General features: G+C 30.7%; 3 protein-coding genes across 3 annotated transcripts in view; 1 reads left to right on the top strand and 2 right to left on the bottom strand.

The window, feature by feature from the left end:
* Positions 1-3,158, bottom strand: part of LOC113512551 (chitin deacetylase 1) — a 39,222-nt gene extending 36,064 nt beyond the window's left edge. The window contains exon 1 of the mRNA XM_052900156.1: positions 2,969-3,158. Coding sequence (XP_052756116.1) covers positions 2,969-2,993 — 25 coding nt within the window. The 5' untranslated portion in view covers positions 2,994-3,158. The remainder of the gene's footprint in view (positions 1-2,968) is intronic.
* A 356-nt stretch (positions 3,159-3,514) lies between these two features.
* LOC113512407 (protein sly1 homolog) lies at positions 3,515-10,003 on the top strand. Its single transcript, XM_026896289.3, has 11 exons — positions 3,515-3,668; positions 3,769-3,928; positions 4,247-4,548; positions 5,062-5,151; positions 5,712-5,970; positions 6,097-6,255; positions 6,745-6,920; positions 7,262-7,532; positions 8,232-8,361; positions 8,687-8,887; positions 9,752-10,003. The coding sequence occupies exons 1-11, from the start codon at positions 3,641-3,643 to the stop codon at positions 9,860-9,862; spliced, it is 1,887 nt and encodes a 628-aa protein (XP_026752090.2). The 5' UTR covers positions 3,515-3,640; the 3' UTR covers positions 9,863-10,003.
* Positions 9,995-20,111, bottom strand: LOC113512379 (calcium/calmodulin-dependent protein kinase type 1). The gene is made up of 2 exons (XM_026896250.3): positions 19,081-20,111; positions 9,995-16,245 (listed from the first exon to the last, which is right to left on the bottom strand). Exons 1-2 carry the CDS (start codon positions 19,950-19,952, stop codon positions 16,038-16,040), a joined length of 1,080 nt encoding a protein of 359 aa, XP_026752051.1. The 5' UTR covers positions 19,953-20,111; the 3' UTR covers positions 9,995-16,037.
* Positions 20,112-20,240: the final 129 nt, after the last annotated feature.

Below are 20,240 nucleotides of genomic sequence, written 5' to 3'. Positions count from 1 at the left end.
AAATGTGTTTCCCCATTTTCATCCATGAAAAAGAAGACATCAGCATAATAACATATATGGAACAAGTAAACTTGTATAAATCTACCTAATTATGTTTTTCATCTCAGTTCTCTCAATAAATACTAAACATTTCACAAATTAAGCTCTAATAAGAAATGTGACTATTGTTGCTATAGGAGTAACGAAATAAATAGGATTATTACTCTGCTTTTAAAAAGATTTTCGATTATCTATTGGCTCGTGTTCTATTTACTATCACCAAGTGTTTTATAATACGAGTAGGTATTAACGACAATTATTCATAGACATTTAAGTTAAAATCTAAGTTGTTAGCCATACATACAATATAAATATAGCTCATACTGTAGTAAAACTAGGAATTTATTAGTTTTAATATTTATAACAATACTAGCTGATCCAGTTAATGTTATTTTACCATCTACTGATAACCTGCTGGATTTATTTTTTTCTTATCGAGATTAAAACTATCATACTTCTCAGGTTGAAAAAAATATGTGTACCGAATTAAGAGCAGTGGACTTTAACAATTATTTAAAATCTATGAAAGATATCAAAATATTATAGGTACATTTATTTCCTTTAACTACAGAGCAAGTAACCACTACGTCCTTCGACCATATATATATAAATATTTTAAAAGGATAGGACATTAAATAATTTTCAAAAATTTCTCTAGATAAAAACTTAATGATTTATATGTATATATAAGATTATTATTTAAATATGTAAATAAAAAATTACTCGAACGATTTTAATAATTGTTTGACCGTTAGAAAGCTACGCCGAGTAACATAGGCTATATTTCTTAAAAAAGGAGACCCCTACCTAAGTTAGAACAATGTAATCCAATGCATCAAAATGTTACATATATAAGTCATTAATTTGCGTGCGCTGCAGAAACTATTGAGGATATATAAAATAGTGTTCTATATATTAATAATACTCATGATTAATCACAATAAGGTCCGCGATGGCATATGCCTAACTTTTATAGTTAAGCCACAGTAACAGTTTCTATTTAAATTATTAAATTCAAGTACAGTCGGAAACGAATAGTAGTGATATTGGTATTATAATATTAATCTTTATCCATTTAAATGGTTTGATAATTAAGAATGATTATGTACGTGTAAATTCCACTTTAAAGTATTCAGATCGGATTTTCGTTTAAAAGTTACAATGGGTATAAAAATTCTCTAAGTAGGAAAAATGTCTTGGTTTGAATGTACTGTCCTACTTTTGGTGTATTATTATTATTTTATCCATTAATCCACTGCTAAACATAAGCCTTCCTCATAAAGGGAATTTTACCAGTAGTTGCCACGCTTGGCCGGCGGGTTGGCAACCGCAGTTAAGTTTTTACAGATATTTTAAGAGAGACGCTGCTGCCCATCCCTCCACCATAAGCTCCCTTAGTCTCCTCTAATGACACCCACGAGAAAGGAAAGAGTAGCCCCTTTCTAGTCTATTAATAATTTAATCTATTAATACAATACTAATTTAGATTAGATTAGATTTAGATTAAATAATAGTTTTTAAATTTGAAACTTTAATTATTAAGTATATTTTTTTATTTAAAAAATGCTTTATTGAGTAAAAAATATAAATGCTTTTTACGGAATTACACCCGTGCAAAATCGGGGCGGATTGCTAGTTTGATATAAAAGGACTAAGATGACAATGATGACGATGATATAAAATTTTATTTATTTATTCTTTATTGACCACATTACAAAAAAAAACTGGTATAAAACGCGGACTTAATACTATATAGCATTCCGTCCCAGTCAACCTTTGGCAAAACAGAAATGTTATTATGCGTTAAAAAAAATTAAAAATTGTTATAGATAAAGAATTACACGTACGTATACATATTGTCATGCAAATCATAACACATACAATGGAAAACTACTGCACATTATGATTATATTATATAAATATACATACATGAATACATTAAACAAATATTATTTACATCTACAAATATATATCATAAAAACATATATACAAATATAAATATACATACATACTTATAGATTATATACTATAATACCAATAAACAACGATAGAGATCAAAGGTGATGATGATAAAGATGATGAACTGCTTTCACAACTTCTTCAAAAGTTATTCGTAGACTAATAATACTAATAAGTCGTAAAATGACATTCATGTATTTATTATATGAAATAAATGCTTAATAATAACTATTATTGTTCTTTTTTTATTGGGCGAAGCCAGAGGCTATTTTATTTCGTCATTCATAACGATGCTACGCCCAAGACGTGAAGCTGAAACCCAGTTGTCCAATTTTTCAAAAAGGGTAACAATACCCTATTGAAAAACTATCGGCAACGGTTACCACTTTTCATTAAGTGTGCCGTCCTGACCAATCGTCTTACGCGCAAACTCGACGACTTCCAGCCATTCGAAATATCTGACTTCCGAAACGGTTTTAGCACCATAAACCACATACATACGATACGGCAGATTATACAGAAGACCGAAGACTGTAATCTGCCACTATGTCTGGCAATTGTGGACTATGAGAAAGCCTTTGATTCGATCGAGACGAACGGTACTACAGTCTCTCCAGCGGTGCCAGATTGACTATAGGTACATCGAAGTGTTGAAGTGTATGTACAGTAAGGCTACGATGTCTATCCAAGTACAGAACCAGAGTACGAAAGCCATCCCAACGCAGAAAGGTGTAAGGGTGACGTCATATCGCCGAAACTCTTCACAGCTGCATTGGAAGATGTTTTAGTTGGTTGGACTGGAAAAAAATGGTATAAACCTCAATAGTGAATACATCACTGTCCTTCGATTTGCCGATGAAAAAGTAATCATAGCGGAATACGTTATATGGCCTCAATGGTGCTTCTCAACAGGTAGGTCTTAAGATGAACATGGATAAGACTAAAATCATGTCTAACATAAATGTCATACCAATGCAGGTTACAATTGAGAACATTACGCTCGAAAATAGCGACGAGTATGTACACTTGGCACAAGTTGTCCGAAGTCTAACTTCGACCGAGAGGTCAACCGAAGAATCTAATTCAGCTGGGTAGCATTCAGAAAACTACGCCACATTTTTCTATCCAAAATACCTCAAAGTTTGAATATGGAAGTCTTTAACCAGTGCTTAATCAAAACATTGATTAAATCAAAATGTCATAATTTAGTCAGCCAAATGTCAATTATACTGTCTCTATTTTGCACTCAATTCTCTATCTATATATGTTAATACTTATTATGGGAATATTACTTAATCCAATATAACATTAAAAAAATTAAAAATATATATAATTAAAGATAAAAAATTTCTTTGAGATCACTGCCAGCTGGTAGGGTGCCTAGGATACTTGCTGCATTTCCACGCTGAATAGCAATGGAAATGCGTTGACCAAAGTACTTATTTATTCTAAATCTACGACTTTGGTTCTAATTTTCGAACGAAAATCAACGGCGACGTGTCGCTGTCAAATAAATGTCAGATCTTAATGACGTTTTACGTGCCTGCAGCTTTCAAATCGATTCATATTTGTAAAATTGAACAATTTAATTTATATTTAAGAATTATTACCAATTTGATGGCATATTATTTATTAATATACAATGACAACTTTACGTGAACGTCAACTCAGTGAGTAAATTATTAATGAAATTATGTTAAAATAATTGTTTTGTTACACTTAATTAACGCTTTCAATACATAATTTACATGTTTATTTTTTAATTTATAGATGCTCTGAAGCAAATGCTAAATTTGAACCAGCCACTGACAAAAAATGTGGCCACAGAACCAGTGTGGAAAGTGTTAATTTACGACAGAATAGGTCAAGACATAATATCTCCACTTATATCAGTAAAAGATCTTCGAGAACTAGGCGTCACCCTTCACGTGTAAGTAATTCATATAAAATATTAAGCACATTAATGTCATAAAAAATAATATGATACCAAAAACAAAAAATATATTTAAAGCTGTTAAGGTCTTTGTTTATCTTTCATTGATGTATACAGTTTGGAAATATAAACTGTTAATTTTTTTTCTTAATAACTTGGTTAAATATTAAAATAGATATCTGGGGTTAATGTAATAATGTTTATATCATGATAATATGAATATATTATTATTTAAATGTTTAATAATTTTGAGATATCCACATTAAATAATAAAAATTACTGTCACTACATTTTACTTTCCATGATATATTTCAGACAACTCCATTCAGACCGTGACCCAATTCCAGAAGTCCCAGCAGTTTACTTCTGTGCACCTTCTGAAGAAAATCTTGGTCGTATTTGCCAAGATTTAGATAATGGAACATATGACCAGTATCATTTGAACTTTATATCGCCTATCTCAAGACAGAAATTAGAGGATTTAGCAGCATCAGCTATTCAGTCTAACTCTGCAGTAAATATACATAAAGTATATGACCAATATTTGAATTTTATATGTTTGGAAGATGATCTATTCATTATGAAACACCAGCAGTCAGATTCTTTATCTTATTATGGTAAGTAGTAATTTCTTTATGGCATTAGCTGTATTGTCCTAGCATAGAATAGACCACCGCTTTCTTTCCCAAGAGTATTGTAAGAGTCAACTAAGGTAGGGTAAGGGGTAGGCAGCAGCATCCCTCTTAAAACATTTCTAAAGCCTAACTGTGGTTGTCAATCTATCTGCCAAGTGTGGTAAGTATTGCAAAACCCCTCAAGGAGGAAGCTTATATTCAGCAGTGGACAGTTAAAGGCTGATATGATGATGTTATTTTTTTTTCTGCTCAAATTTTATTAAAATACCAGGATCAAGATAATAAAATAGATCTGGATGTTTTATTTTCTGTTATCTATCTATTCTTGTGTATACATTTACATAAAAACTAAATATCAGTTGTCTAGAACCTATACCACAAGCTCTGCTAAATTTGGGATGAGATTGAGACACTTTGTTGTTGAGCTACTTATATATAAATTTTGCAGTTTTGGATGGATGTCAATTTTTTTAATATAATTTTTTGTTTCTTTAGCAATTAACAAGGGAGATACAAAAGATACTGAAATGGAATCTATCATGGATAATATAGTTGAAAGTCTATTTTCAGTCTTTGTGACACTAGGTGAGTTATTATTTCAATAAAGCATTTATTTATTATTATTTGAGAAATTAATATAATTAGAACAATTTATAGTAGTATATATTTATTACTCTTGAAAAAATTACATAATTTTCTGTTAATAATATTAAAATTAAATTATTTAAGAAACTAGTACTATTTATATCAGTATAATTATCTTTAAAAGAATGTCTTTCATAATACTAAACAAAAAAATGTTTGATCTTATTTAAATTTGAAAGAAATGAAACACCTTATTTATACAATGCTAAACAAGCTGACAGCCTACCTGTTGGAAAGTAGTAACCATCTGCTTTAGACATGAACAGGAAAGAGTATACTGTATAAAATGCCCTTCATGTGTTGCTGTTACTGTGAACTAAGGTATTATGCCTCTGTACCCTGTAATTTCAATGCATATCCCATCCTTCAAACTGAAACACAGCCATACAAATGCAACTGCTTTACAGCAGAAACATAAATATGACAGAGATACCCAAACAAACAACTTTTGTAAAAAAAACTATTTATTTTCAATGTAAATAAAATTTGATTTGATTTAGGTAATGTTCCTATAATAAGAAGCAATAAAGGAAATGCTGCAGAAATGGTTGCAAAGAAATTAGATAAAAAATTACGAGAAAATTTATGGGATGCCAGAAACAATCTTTTTCATGGCAACACAGGCCAAGCTGGATCTTTTAGTTTCACCAGGCCAATGCTCATATTGTTAGACAGAAACATTGATATGGCAACACCATTACATCATACTTGGACATATCAGGCACTTGCTCATGATGTTCTGGATTTATCATTAAATAGGTTAGTATATAATAGTGATGTACCATTTTTATACAGTTATTTTTTTAGAATTCATTTTGTAATAATCCTAAGAAATCATAGTCTTACCAAGACAATAAATAAAATTTAATTAACTTACTTTTTTAGAGCAGTAGTGCCGGAAAATACAGCTACAGCAGTTCCAGGTCAAAAAACTAAAACCAGATTGTGTGACTTGGACTCTAAAGACCCTCTATGGCAAGAACACAAAGGTAGTCCCTTTCCTACCGTTGCTGAAGCTATACAGGAAGATTTAGACAAATATAGGCAAGTAAATCCAAATTTAAGTCAATTTCCAACTCATTCACAAAAATAATAATTTAAAAAAGGTAAGTTTAAGGATAAAACTACAGAATATAAATACTAAATAAAAAACTGTGTACCATTAACACTAAATTCATAATATGACTTCAAGATTTAAATAAAAAAATTTAATGCAGTGAAGGATCATAGGTAAGGATGAAGCAGGTCAGTTAGCCCATCATGACGAATTCAACAAGAATTGTTCTCGATGGTTTCCAAGGGGAACCACATGGAGGTCAACCTAATAGGGCATACTGCTAGAAATGGGACTGTCAAACTCCATTGCTAACAATCCTTTTCCCCCCTCATGAATACTGTTACAGAGTTTCAGCTCTCTTCATCTTTGCTTTCACACTGTTACATCATTAAGAATTTAGCATTATTATATTAGCTATACTTTTAAAAGTTTTACTTTAATTACTTTATATATTTGAATGTTACACATAATTTTAGGAGTTCAGAGGCAGAGGTAAAGAAATTAAAAAGTTCAATGGGTTTGGACGCCGACAGTGACTTGGCACTTAGTTTGGTCAGCGACAACACACAAAGGCTGACGAGCGCAGTGAATTCTCTGCCACAACTTATGGAGAAAAAACGACTTATTGACATGCACACTACTATTGCTACAGGTAATTATTTGCTTATCGCTGTGTATAATAACACAGAATCGTTCATTAAAACTTACCAGGGTTGTCAAAAAAATCTTAAATTTAAAATAAAAAATGTATACATTAATTTTACCTTTTCAATAATTGATTACACTAATTAAATGTGCAAACTGGTTAATTCAGGACATGGTTTTATTAAAGATTGTCTTGTGTCAAAGATTGCAAATGAGATCATGTTATTATTATTATTTTGAATTTATTTTTCCTGTATCACACTGCATTGGATGTTTTACACTTTAATAATATACATAACTAAATATGTATATATATTATATAACAATAGTATCTGCAATATATTTCAGCTATCCTAAATGCTATAAAATCCAGACGATTGGATTCCTTTTTCGAATTGGAAGAAAAAATTATGAGTAAAAGCAGCAGTGTAGAAAGCAAAGCTGTGATGGACCTTATAGCAGACCCGAGTGCCGGTACCCCTGAAGATAAAATGCGATTATTCATTATTTACTACTTGTGCACATCTCAAATTCCTGACGAAGAATATAAAAAGTTCGAAGCTGCATTGTCGACTGCGAATTGCGATATAAAAGCCATGACATTTATGCGTCGTCTAAAGTAAGTTATACTAAAATATCTTTTAGCCTTTTTAATGTAATAAAATTATAACTGGATAGTGTCTAAGAGGGAGATATTTAAAAAAAAATATAAGGGGTATTACTAATACTTATAAGACCAATAATTACTAAAACAATCATTTTTAGAAATGTCATCTCTGTCTTTATGTTTATTCCGACAGCACGCAAAAACTACTACACAAATGGGCAAAAACTAGTAGTTCATAAAATTGTAAGAAATGAAAAATAAATAAAGCAAAATATTTTACTACAGATTAAATTATCATTTAGAACTGATGTTATTTTTTTATTCCCTTGTGATAAATGGTTGAATAGATTATAATAGAATTGTATAACTAAGCTCAACTTAAAAACTAGTGTATTTCATGGGAATTGATCTAGCAAATTTCGTAATACAGCCTGACCATACATTTATTACATTCTAGATGACTTCATACTACGTAATAATTAATTTCAACTACTACAGAACGAAATTATGGGCTCAATCATATGGATTTTTTCTACTAATGCCATCTTTCATGCTAATAGAATTTGATCGATTGTGTTTATAGACAAACAGTATGTTCCTAGTTTTTCACTAAATATTTATATTGCCTTAGATTTTTAATAGTAGGTACTTCCAAAATTAAATTCTGCTAATAGATTTATCCATGTAATTTCAACATTATTTGATTCACAGAGGCTTCACTAAAATGTCAAGTCAATATGAAGGTGGCGGAACGAAAACAGTGTCCATGTTCTCAAAACTAGTTTCTCAAGGATCTTCATTTGTGATGGAAGGAGTCAAGAATTTAGTTGTCAAGAAACATGTAAGTTTCACTAATCATTCTCTTTCAAACACTATGAGCGAGCGATTATTTTTAAAAGACAATTTGGATAAGAACTTTCCAGTACTAAATATGTAATAAAAATGTAATATAACTCACAAATATATTATAAATATTTGCGACAAAACAAATCACACAATCTGGCACAGGTATACAGACGACAAAAACTAAATATGATATTTCACTTTATTCCCTTAGTTGCGTAAGAGACATCTCGTAGCTGAGAAAGAATAGTAACATAATTGTAACCTTATTCCGACACTAAATGAATGCAATAAATTATACCAAAAAATATATGAACATCCAGAAACTGCCAGTAAGCCGCGCTGTAGAGGCTGCTCTAAGCAGCGGTGACTCTGAGCTTGGGTGGTTGGACCCGCGCGCCGCCCGCACCGATGCCGCCGCACGAAGTCGCGCCGCGAAGCACCCGCCACCTACGGATGCCGTCGTCTTCGTAGTCGGCGGCGGAAACTACATTGAGTACCACAATCTTTTAGATTTCGCGAAGGTAAACTCTGTGACTATAACAGAAACATACCAGCTATATAATGCTTTAATATTGTATCCCCACACATCCTGGCATAATATGAATAATAAAAACGCAAAAGTATGCAATCATAACGTTTTTAATTATCTGCCGACGTTAACGTCAAATGATGAACTCTTGATATAAGCAGTATTCCATTATTCACTGCATATAATATCCGTACTTCCTCGTGAAAAGTCACGTCTAAAATAGTCATGACTCATGATTCCGCGAATTCTTTATCTTCCTGTTTATTAGGACAAACTACTTACACGTAAACAAAGAGAACCGAATACCAAAGACCTCTATCCTTACATACATCTCTTAATTCCTGCACTTTCATAACTCATACATACACGCCTGTTCCGGAAACGTACATAACAAACTATAGTGAAACTAACTAACGGCTAACTGACTGCTTCATCCTCACCTATCATCCTTCACTGGTGCCCCGCCGGTGTATACCGATAGCGCGGGTGGGGTGGCCATTATCACCCATTAAAAAAAAAAACAAACTATAGTTATTGTAAACGGTACATATCTCGAGTTACCACTATGACAAACTGAGTAAATCACAAATTACCATTATAACAATCTGCGTCAGTCTCCTTATTAATTTTCTTTTCAGTATGTCCAAATACGTTCATAACCTGAGCGTGAAATCCTCATTTTTTCATAATCGTACGTCGCGCACTGATGTGTACACAAATCCGCTCAGACGCGAATAATTAAATTTTACAATGTATAGTAAAATGCTAGTATTCAATTTGGCTCAATACTAATCTCAGTAATAAAATATCATCTCAGTTAAAAACATCAATATTTATATTTTTACTTTTTTTGCAGCAACAAGCCACAAACGGTGCGCCGAGAAAAATTATATATGGCGCCACAACACTGCCAAATGCATCACAGTTTCTAAAACAACTGTCCCTCTTGGGTGAAGAAATCCAATGAACATTCCAAACATAATGTGGTGTATATTAAAATATATATATAAACTGTTATAAATAAGCTAAATGTATAATTTTATATTTATGGTTTCTCTTATGTTGTGGATTACTGAACACATGAATGAAACAAATTAAATTTCAACAAGTTGGCATTTTATTTACAATGACATTGAAAATATAGCTAACATCTAATAATCTACTAATAAATTTTAATTGTTTTGAACAAGAAGTATAAAATCTAAATCACAAGATTAGTAATTCAACAGTAAACAGATCTTGATCACCAGTCACGCATTTTTCACAAAAGAATTTTGTCAAGTAAGAATGTCCAAATGCAAAAGTAACTTCACAAACACGTCCAAATGACTTTTTAGCAAACAAAAATTATTTTTGATATTAATTATTTGATAAAATTTAAAACTTGTCGAATTTATATACTCTTACACACTATTGTGCTTAATTAAAAAATAAAATGTGTATGCTATTTTAAACATAGACTTAATAACATTCGAAAAATAGCAAATATGTTTTATGTTATGCTTATGTATATTAAATATATGACATACATTACTGAAAGAAAATAAGTGTAGATTTAAGTTACAAGGAACTTGAACATCTTACTTAGCACTGTTATTTCATTGTTGTGGTAAATGTCATAATTTAAAAATATATCAATTATACAAACATTCATCACTGCTTGTAATATGAATTTGGCACAGTGAACAAACTGAACTAGACTGACCAACGAAAGAAGTAATTTTAATATTATTATAATTGGAATACCCTCCGTTTCCACCAATATATACATACATATCGCAAAAATATGTATATGACATATATTTTAATGGAAACAGTTTATCGTGACATTTACACAAAGGAAAAAAAACATTTTTTATACTTGTATATATAATACAAGTTTTATATTTGGTGGTAATGCATCTTCAACACAATTGTAAGTATGAAATGATTATTCATTATTTCTCCAAGTTCCTGCTTCACCATATATATTCATTAGCTTGAACATTTACGAGTATATGTATTTTAATAACTTCTCTCGTTAGGTCTTAGCGTCAACAAGAAAAGAGAGAGCAACTTTAATATTATTTAAAGTAATATTACGCTTAACAGGAAAAATACGGCAAGATCCACAATAACATGTCTATATAATATATTTAAAACTATTTTATACATTTTCGAAAGATATGTTTGTGCAAAAACCGAAATCGTTCCAACAAAATAATAAAGAGCAGAAAGAAACTTATATTTAAATTAGTGGCGCTATTACATTAATATTATAAAAAATTGTGCGTAATTTAACCGCTAATTTGCCATTTAATTTAGACTACAACTCAACCCTACTCTCTCGGAGCACTACTTATACAAAGGCATCGACAAAAAACCTCTACTGTATGTAGTTTACATACGATTAAAAAAAAAAGAAACATTAATTTATAATTAATTAAAAGAATGGCACTTAAGACTTAACGAAGCACAAATACAAGAATTTCTAAGTTATACAATATTAGAAACTAGTTGTCAATATAACAGAGTGATCTTATAACTAAAGTAACATTACAAGGACCACACAAAAACTATTAAGTTACACAGATTATTAAGGCGCATTTAGAAGATTATTTAGTGAATATTACTACACTTAAATTATTTAAAATTCAAGCAATGCACTGCTTTATAACAATCAAGCACTATTTAATACAAGTATGCAACTTGAAAGCCTTATTTTTACATTCATGTGTATATTTATATATTATTTTTTATATTTAAAGGAAATTTTATTTTTCATATTGTTGATATATGTGTAGTAGTCACAGTAATAAATAAATTTTTCAATCAATATTGGAATTGTAAATATAAATAAATAATTTAGGATTATCTAAAGAGATAAATTGTTTAAAATGATTAACCAGTAGCGCCATCAACGTTAATTTAATAATATATTTTAGGATTTATAATAAAACATTCAAGAACAAGAATAATAGTTAATTAAAAATTTACGTGCATTATTATAGTTAGTGGCAACAATAAATTATGGAACAGTTTGGGGTCATAGCAAACATCAAATAAGACAAAGGAAGACTTACTTGTATTAATATGTGCAACAGAGTTGCCATATTTATTTTGAATATTGTACATCAATCCCGTTTGAAGAAATATTAGGAATTTTAAATTCATTATAAACAAGCAAAAAATATTTATTTGTACTTAATAAGTACAAAATTAACTGAAGGCATTATTTTACAAAACACTAATTTCAATTCTTGGACGGCAGATACATTTTTTATTCCAACAAATATGTATCTTTTCCAAATCACATAGTACTGTTTAATATATTATTATGATATATGTCAACTAATTCAACGTGTGTGTATAATTAGTAATACCTTACTTATTGATACCCAATAAAACTATGAAGTTTAAAAATGATCATGAACAGTATACCATTGGAATGTTACGCTTATTAAATTATAAATATAGTTTAACATTAAATTGCTAAATGACAATGCATAAATCAAAACTAATAATGAGAAATAAATCACGCCTGTCAAACCTATTAATAGAATACAACCCTTATTTATACTCGATTATTATAACTATATACCTACGGACGTCAAAAATGTTGGTATGCTGCCAGAATTGGCACTGATGCCAGGGAGGTAGATAAGAAGGAGCACAAGCGTGTTTAAATGAAAAATCCACACAAGAGGCCATACCCATCAGAGTTGCGCTATAATGCAAATACGTACGCGCAACCTCGGCACTACAACTAGCTTTACAGCACTAACTAGCTTTTACAGGTAAATAGTACCTGCTTCTTTATTACCGATGTTCCGACGTGGATTGCACCACGTCATGATCACGACAGGGCTAAAGTGAACGGCGTCTTCGCCTGGCAACTCGCGCAGTCTCTTCGGGTACCCTCACTTTGTTACCGTTATTATCTAGAGCCACCCTACACACCGCACTCACGGTATCTACACTGCGTTTAAACAAATTATCGTGTGTTTTTTGTGTACTTATCACTGGATTCCATGCTGTTGAAAGTCTATATCTATCTTCCTTATTGATTTTTTTCGGATTTTTCCTAATTTCAATTGCTTCACGTATTATCCGAGGATAATAATGAGATACTATCGGTAGATAGAACCTTCGGGTCAGCAGCTCAATCCAGTGATTAGTAGAGCTGTTTAATAAATGTTCTGTCATTTAAGTCACTTGTGTTAAATTCAGATTGTGTATTTAAAAATATGTATAATCGACCATAACGAATTTGCCCATGAAAAAAAGAGAGGAAAGCAAGCGGATTTTTTCAATTCTGCCAACATAATTTTGACAATTCCGAGTGTACAGATATTATAATTGAAATATAAAAAAGGTACTTAAATTGACAATAACGGAATATTTTTTGTCGAAAATTAAATTATTTATGTCCAAAATATAAAAAAAAAAACAAAAGAAAATTACTAACAATACACACGATAAGAGCAAATAAGCAATTTGATTTTAGCAAAATAAAGCTCCAGAAAATCTCTATTAGAAAGAAAATTTTCTCAGATTAGAAATTTTCTGGAGTTTCCAATTTTTCCTATTACAATGCTTATTTTTATTAAACTAAACTAAAACACCAAAGTTAAAACCATATATTAAAAAAAAAAACAGACATTCCTGTACAAAATATACAGTATATTTTTTCAATATATTTATTTATAAATTATAATCTGGAAGTATATGAAAAATGTTCAATTTTGTCTTTTCATTATCACGAATATTATATTTTTACAAAATTTGTACGAAAAATAAAAGCACATTGGAATGTCTGACAACAAAAGCCATATTATTAGAGAACATAATTTGATTTATGAATTCTATTGTCCCCGATTGTACCGATTAATTTTCGGTTTTGTTTCGTAAATGTATGGTTAAAACCTACAGGTATTCATTAAAAAATGTGTGGTATAGAGCTGAGTGTGCTGTAATATGGCACAAGATATACAGAATTATAATTTTAAATTCTAGATGTCATAAAAGTATAGTTAAAGATGGCATAGAAATGTTAAAAATAAATGACTGATTACTCACATGAATATAATAATGAAATCTTGAAATAGAAATTACAAAAATTTTGTAAACAATACTGAAATTAGGAATGTTTAATAAAAATTAAAATTTGCTACAAAACTACGCCAATATTTTATAAAAGGAATGTCGATTTTTGATATGATTATATATTATTTTTCATTAATATGAAATATAGATTTTATAAAGAATAGCATTACTATCATATTTATTACATAGTAAAAATTGTTAAAATTGTAACTCTTAAAAAAGCCTGATGATATGAGATTCATCTATTCCTGAGAAGAGAGACTAGTTTTTTAACATATTAAAACTTTCACAACTGTCACAATATATCAGTCTTGCAGGTAGATAGTATCATCATAAAGTACCAAGTACCTCTTATCTTACCTTTGTGACTAATAAACCTGCAATTTATATTCACTTCTAGCATTTCTGGCATGTGGATACAATTTCATCAATCATTAGGCCAGTGTAATGAATGATAACGGAAAACTATAAGATGCGCTTTATATATTGTTAGTTTTAGTTGCAGATACTACAGATTATTATGATGAATCTAACAGTGCATTTATACAAATTATCTCTAATATTTCATCTATGTATAATTTGGTATTTTGTATATAACCAGATAGGAAGGATTTAGAATCATTAAACTTACACTAGGAATATAATTTTATATGCTTAGTCATCAATCAACATTAAAACAACTACCATGGTATGTGAAGGTTTAAATAGAATGCTATATATGTGATTAGATTATATAAATTATTTGACGACCAGAATCACATTAGATATTTGGTTAAAAGTTCAATCTACTGTAGTAATGAGTTAACATTTTAATGCATATTTATATTTGTTATTGATTATTATATTTTAAACATAACTAACCATGATTTTTTAATAATCATCACCTCATCAATTTATCTCTAATGAAATTTGTCAACAGATCTTAACATTAACATTATTATTATAATGATTATCACCATACCTAAGAATTAGTCAGTTATCTTTAAAAGAGAAGATTTCTTTAACCTAACTAAGTATATATTTCATAATTCAAAAGTGATTAGATATAAAGGTTTTAGTCAGTTCTATAACAAGACAGATGAAGAAAATATAACACAGTGTTAGATAAATCCTATTACAGATGATAGACAAAAATCAGTCTAGAACCATGGGTTCAAGTTACATGTTAATATGGAAACGAGTCATGTCACCTATGGTTAATAAAACCATATAAAAGTGTAAAGGAGCTTCACACAAGGATACTTAGATGGCGAAGTTATTTTAAGACTTACAGCAACACTAACACCAAGATATTCTGTTGAGTTCTGTTATTATATAAAAGACTGAGAAAAATAAATAAATACTAATAGATAATAAACTATATTATGCCCACATATATAAAATATATTAAAAAAATACATCTCATATATGGTGACCTTTAAGACATCACATGTAAATCTTATTAAACTTACTGATAATAATCTTTCATCTGTATTAGAAATGAAGAAAGATAATATATAAATATTTTACTGTAAATTCATTAATAAAAATAATATTTATCCAGATGTCAAGTATGAGATTCAAAATAGTGATAGAAAGGATATTTTTAAATAATATTTTGTCAGAAACGCATTCCTATATGTAATACATCTAGTATTATCATAGAATTCAATGATATTTTTAAAATTTATTTTATACTTAGAAGTTGAAATGATATTAAATGACTAGACATACTGTCTTATAACATTTCGTTGATTTTGAATTTACACATGCTTATTCAATGTATACTTATAGGCAATGTTTCTGAATAAATATATTAAGCATGAATTATATATAATATATGCAGCAATATATTCAGAGATGACACAAATCTCTGTCTGCTAGTGACTGTTTAACCAATGAATTTCAATTACTATGACACCAACTATCAATATAGTAGGTGTCACAAATATTGTGTCAATAACAAACTGGTGCAAACCAGTTTTGGTCATAATTTAAGTGTGAAATACAATAATATTAAGTACCTTATTAAGCAGGCATAATAATGGTGGATGGCGACGGTAATCAGAGTGAAACAGCTATTGTTTAGTCTGAGCATTGGCATTGCGACTTGAGCTGCTGCTATTTAATGCCATCTTCTGCATTTGACGGATGACTGTTGTAGCATGGTATGCCTGTTTCCAACGTGATTTAGCAAAATTTTTCTTGAGCTGTTCAGATACTGTTCCATGGATATTCTTGTTGCTGGCAGCGTTTCCTGAAATCCAGGGATGTCCCAAAGCTTGCCTGTAAAAGCAATATTAAACTATACAACTGGTACAAAGAACTACAAAAATGTTATTATAAACTAATACCGCTTCATCAAAATGAACACAAAATTTACAACATAATGTTTTTATCATAATTTAAAACTTAATTTTGAAAACTGGAACACTATACGTGGGTCACTAGGATAGTTTTGAGATATCGTTAAACTAACTAATGCTTAAACGTCAAACTATTGCCAATGATAACACGTCTCATATAGTAATGGTACCCCATTACTATATGAGACGCAAGCAAAAAATCAACCTACCTCCAATATTTTTTTGTGAATTTTTAATTGTGACAAGATATCAAAGTTAACGCGTCGCGATTTTCAAGCAATTATATTCTATAATTTCAAGCGAAGTTTGAGTGCTGATAAATGTGTCAATGAATTAAAATTTGTGTTTAATGAGAAAGCACCATACCGTAGCTTAATGTATCGGTAGTACAAACCGTTCCAAAGAGGAGATTCTAACTTTTCTGATGAATAATGCTTGATTAACAGAAAACTGTTACCACAAAATACTACACAGAGATTTGTTTGCCTCAACCGATTGAATCTCTAAAAAAAGTTCGACTAAACTCACGCATTGACACTTGGCGACTTCATCATGATCACCTGCACATAGCGCTCAATTAACTCAAGATTTTCTAAGTCAATCTGGATTAATTCTACTAGAGCACCCTCCCTACAGTCCTGACCTCGGACCCTGCGATTTTAGACTCTTCCCAATGATCAGGGATAAACTGAAAGGTCACTGGTATTCCAATGATGATCAGTCAATTCGAGCATGAGATTTGGCGTATGAGGAAGTCTCTTGGGTACCTCTGTCCCAATCGTGTTTCTACCGTGAAGCAGTTGTGTTTGCATGGCTGTGTTTTGGTTTGAAGGGTTGGATATGGCATGAATTTACAGGTTACAATGAAATAACATCTAAGTCCTCAGGAATGGCAACACATGGGTGGAATCATGGGTAAAACAGTATACTCTGTTATGTCCATGGTACTGCTCATGTCTATAGGCGTAGTCTATAGTCTATATCCACTTTCCATCAGGTGGACCGTCAGCTTGTTTGCCATTCTAAGTTGTATAAAAAAAAAGAAATGTGAAAGAAGACTTTTGATGACTGGTTTCGTCATATAGAGAAGTGTATTGCAGCCGATAGAAATTATTTTGAAAAAATTTTAAGTTTAATTATTGAATCTCAAAACTTTCCTAGTGATCTATGTAATAAATATGTTCTTAATGATCACAAATATGCTTATGAGAAACTCCATTATCTATTAATCTAGCTATAATCTTTTCCTATTTCCTACATACATTTAGTTACGTGTATAATATCCACCATAAAAATAGATGGAGGAAATATAGAATATTTGAAAAGCTATACTACTATGTACTTGGGCAATCCCATGAAGATATTAAAAGTGGCAAATAATGTCTAAGAAAGATATGGTCTAATAATATTAAGGTAATTACAGGACAAATTAACTCAAGATTAATGGAAAAAGCTATTGACGCATATCAGTGACTGGACACAGTGATACACATTTATTATGTATCTCTATATAATTATTATAAACATTTAATAACTTTGTAAAAGGGGTCAGGGGTATTCTTCTCTATAAATCTCTGATGCCTTCATTCAAATAAGAGCATATAGGTATGTGACCCCAGGCCTCAAGAGCCACTGCAGTGTTCCAGTCCTTTCTGCAAATGCAGTGTCCCCCCTTTTCTTTCCCAGATAAGACCCTTATTTCTCTTATTTATCAATTTCCTTTACACATTTCCAATATTCCCTTCCTTTTTTCCTCAATCCTTTCCTCTACACCATAGGTGGTGGATACCACCAACAAATGCATTCCCAAAGAGGGTTGACATCAGACAAGCAGCCAGTCATAAAACTAAGCCAAATCTTTTTGCAATATGGATAAAAAATATATGCCAACCCCATACAATAATTGTGTTAAGGGTAGGAAGAAAAAAGAATAACTTTGCAAAAAGGCTATAAATAAATAAAACATGTAAAAAGTAGCAAAATAACGCTAGTATAATATTTTTTTAGTATTAACTCCCACTGTAGGTGTTGTCATATCTACTTGATAAAGCAATGATATATGTATATGTTTGTGTATGTTTTAGCATTTTTCATTCTAAAGGGTATGCATGCATGACCTCTAATATAAGTTCTGAGAGGTACTATGGATATACTATACATTATGTGATGATCACTCTATAAGATAGGTGATCGGCTTGTTTGCCACTGCCAATTGAATAAAAATATTACAAAATTTGTAATTACTATTAAAATTCAAATAATAGAACAATTTTACACATCACAATGATAATTTAAAGTGTTTTTATAGAGAACTAAAATGTTAACAATTTGAATTTTATTAAAATACCAGTAATCATTTTTAAGTTTAATGGTAAAAAATATTAGAAAATTAAAAATGAAGTGAGAATTAACACAAAGTTCTTTTAACTTTATGTTAATTCTCACAAGATAAGAATATTTTATACAGTAAATATTCAAAATTCCATACATTTAAGGGATGAACTTCTGTCTTTACAAAGTTGAAGGTATACCCTTTCTATTACCACTCATATAAAATATCAAAATCAAAATGGCCTACAATAAATTTGCATAAGAACCTTTTCTTAATCTACCCACAAATAACAATTCATATGTGACTAGTAAGATAAAAAAAGACATTTTTAAGTTGAAACATATGATACTTTCACCTGTATCTTAAAAGTAGAAGCTACATCACATATGAATTTGTATAATGACAAATATAAATAACACTTACTTGCAAGTATACCTCTTTTCCACATCTACACACATCAAATGCTTTATGAAATCTTTGGCAGAGTCACTAATATCATCCCAGTATGGTGAATCAAATTCAAAGTCACCCTTCAATATTTGGGCAAATAAATTGGCATCATTTTCATCATAAAATGGAGGATATCCACAAAGCAAAATGTAAGATATAACACCTATACTCCACACATCTACAGCTTTGCCATATGGCTTCTGTGCCAGTACTTCAGGAGCAACATAACCAGGTGTGCCACAAGCAGTAGCCATAATTCCCGAATCTTCTATCTTAGATAAACCAAAATCACTGATCATAATTTTACTATCCTCATCTGCACTGTAATACAGAAGATTTTCAGGCTTCAAGTCTCTGTGTACTACTCCTTGTGAGTGCATGTAATCTACTGCTTCCAGCACCTGTCTTATAAGATTTGAAGCATCTTTTTCGGTATAAGAACCTTTCTCTACAATGCGATCGAACAATTCACCTCCAGTCACTAGTTCCATTACAAGATACACCTTATTTTTGTCCTCATATGTTTCTAGCAACTGGACGATATTAGGATGGGAGAACATTTTTTTCTCTCCACCCTCACCTTTCGCTTGTTCGCTAAACCGTTTTAATACTCTTATTTCATTCTCTAGGGAATCTTCTTTGCCTTTAAGAGCCTTCTTATCGATAATTTTGCATGCGAAGAGTTGACCATTCTCTTTACTCTCTATCAAACGCACTTCCGAAAAAGCTCCTGTACCCAATAGATCCTTCACGGTATATTTGTCCTCAATTGACGGTTGCTTCTCTGAATCTCGAGCATCTTTTTTGGATTTTCTACCAAAATCTTTTTTACCAAACAGAGGCATCTTTACGCCCCACGATTCTGAGTTTGTTCTACACTACTATTTATCTAAAAAAAACTACGTACATATGGGAGATAAATCGAGATTTGCCTGGACAGAACAATAATCTTGCTCGGCTGGCTTCACAGTTAAACAGAATGTTGCGCAGGGCGCTCAAGGTCAGGCGATTTGTCAAAAATTCATTACGTTTCGTTTAACGTTGTTTTTGTACGATTGTCGATAATAAACTTAAAATGTTATCTAAATTGAAAACAAAAAATATAAATTCTGTTTTCTTCTTACATATAATAA

Source organism: Galleria mellonella, unplaced genomic scaffold (assembly GCF_026898425.1).
Source record: "Galleria mellonella isolate WM207_F2 unplaced genomic scaffold, CSIRO_AGI_GalMel_v1 utg64, whole genome shotgun sequence".
NCBI lineage: Eukaryota > Metazoa > Arthropoda > Insecta > Lepidoptera > Pyralidae > Galleria > Galleria mellonella.
Note: the sequence above shows the minus strand (reverse complement) of the source record. Positions and strands in the feature narration are given on the sequence as shown.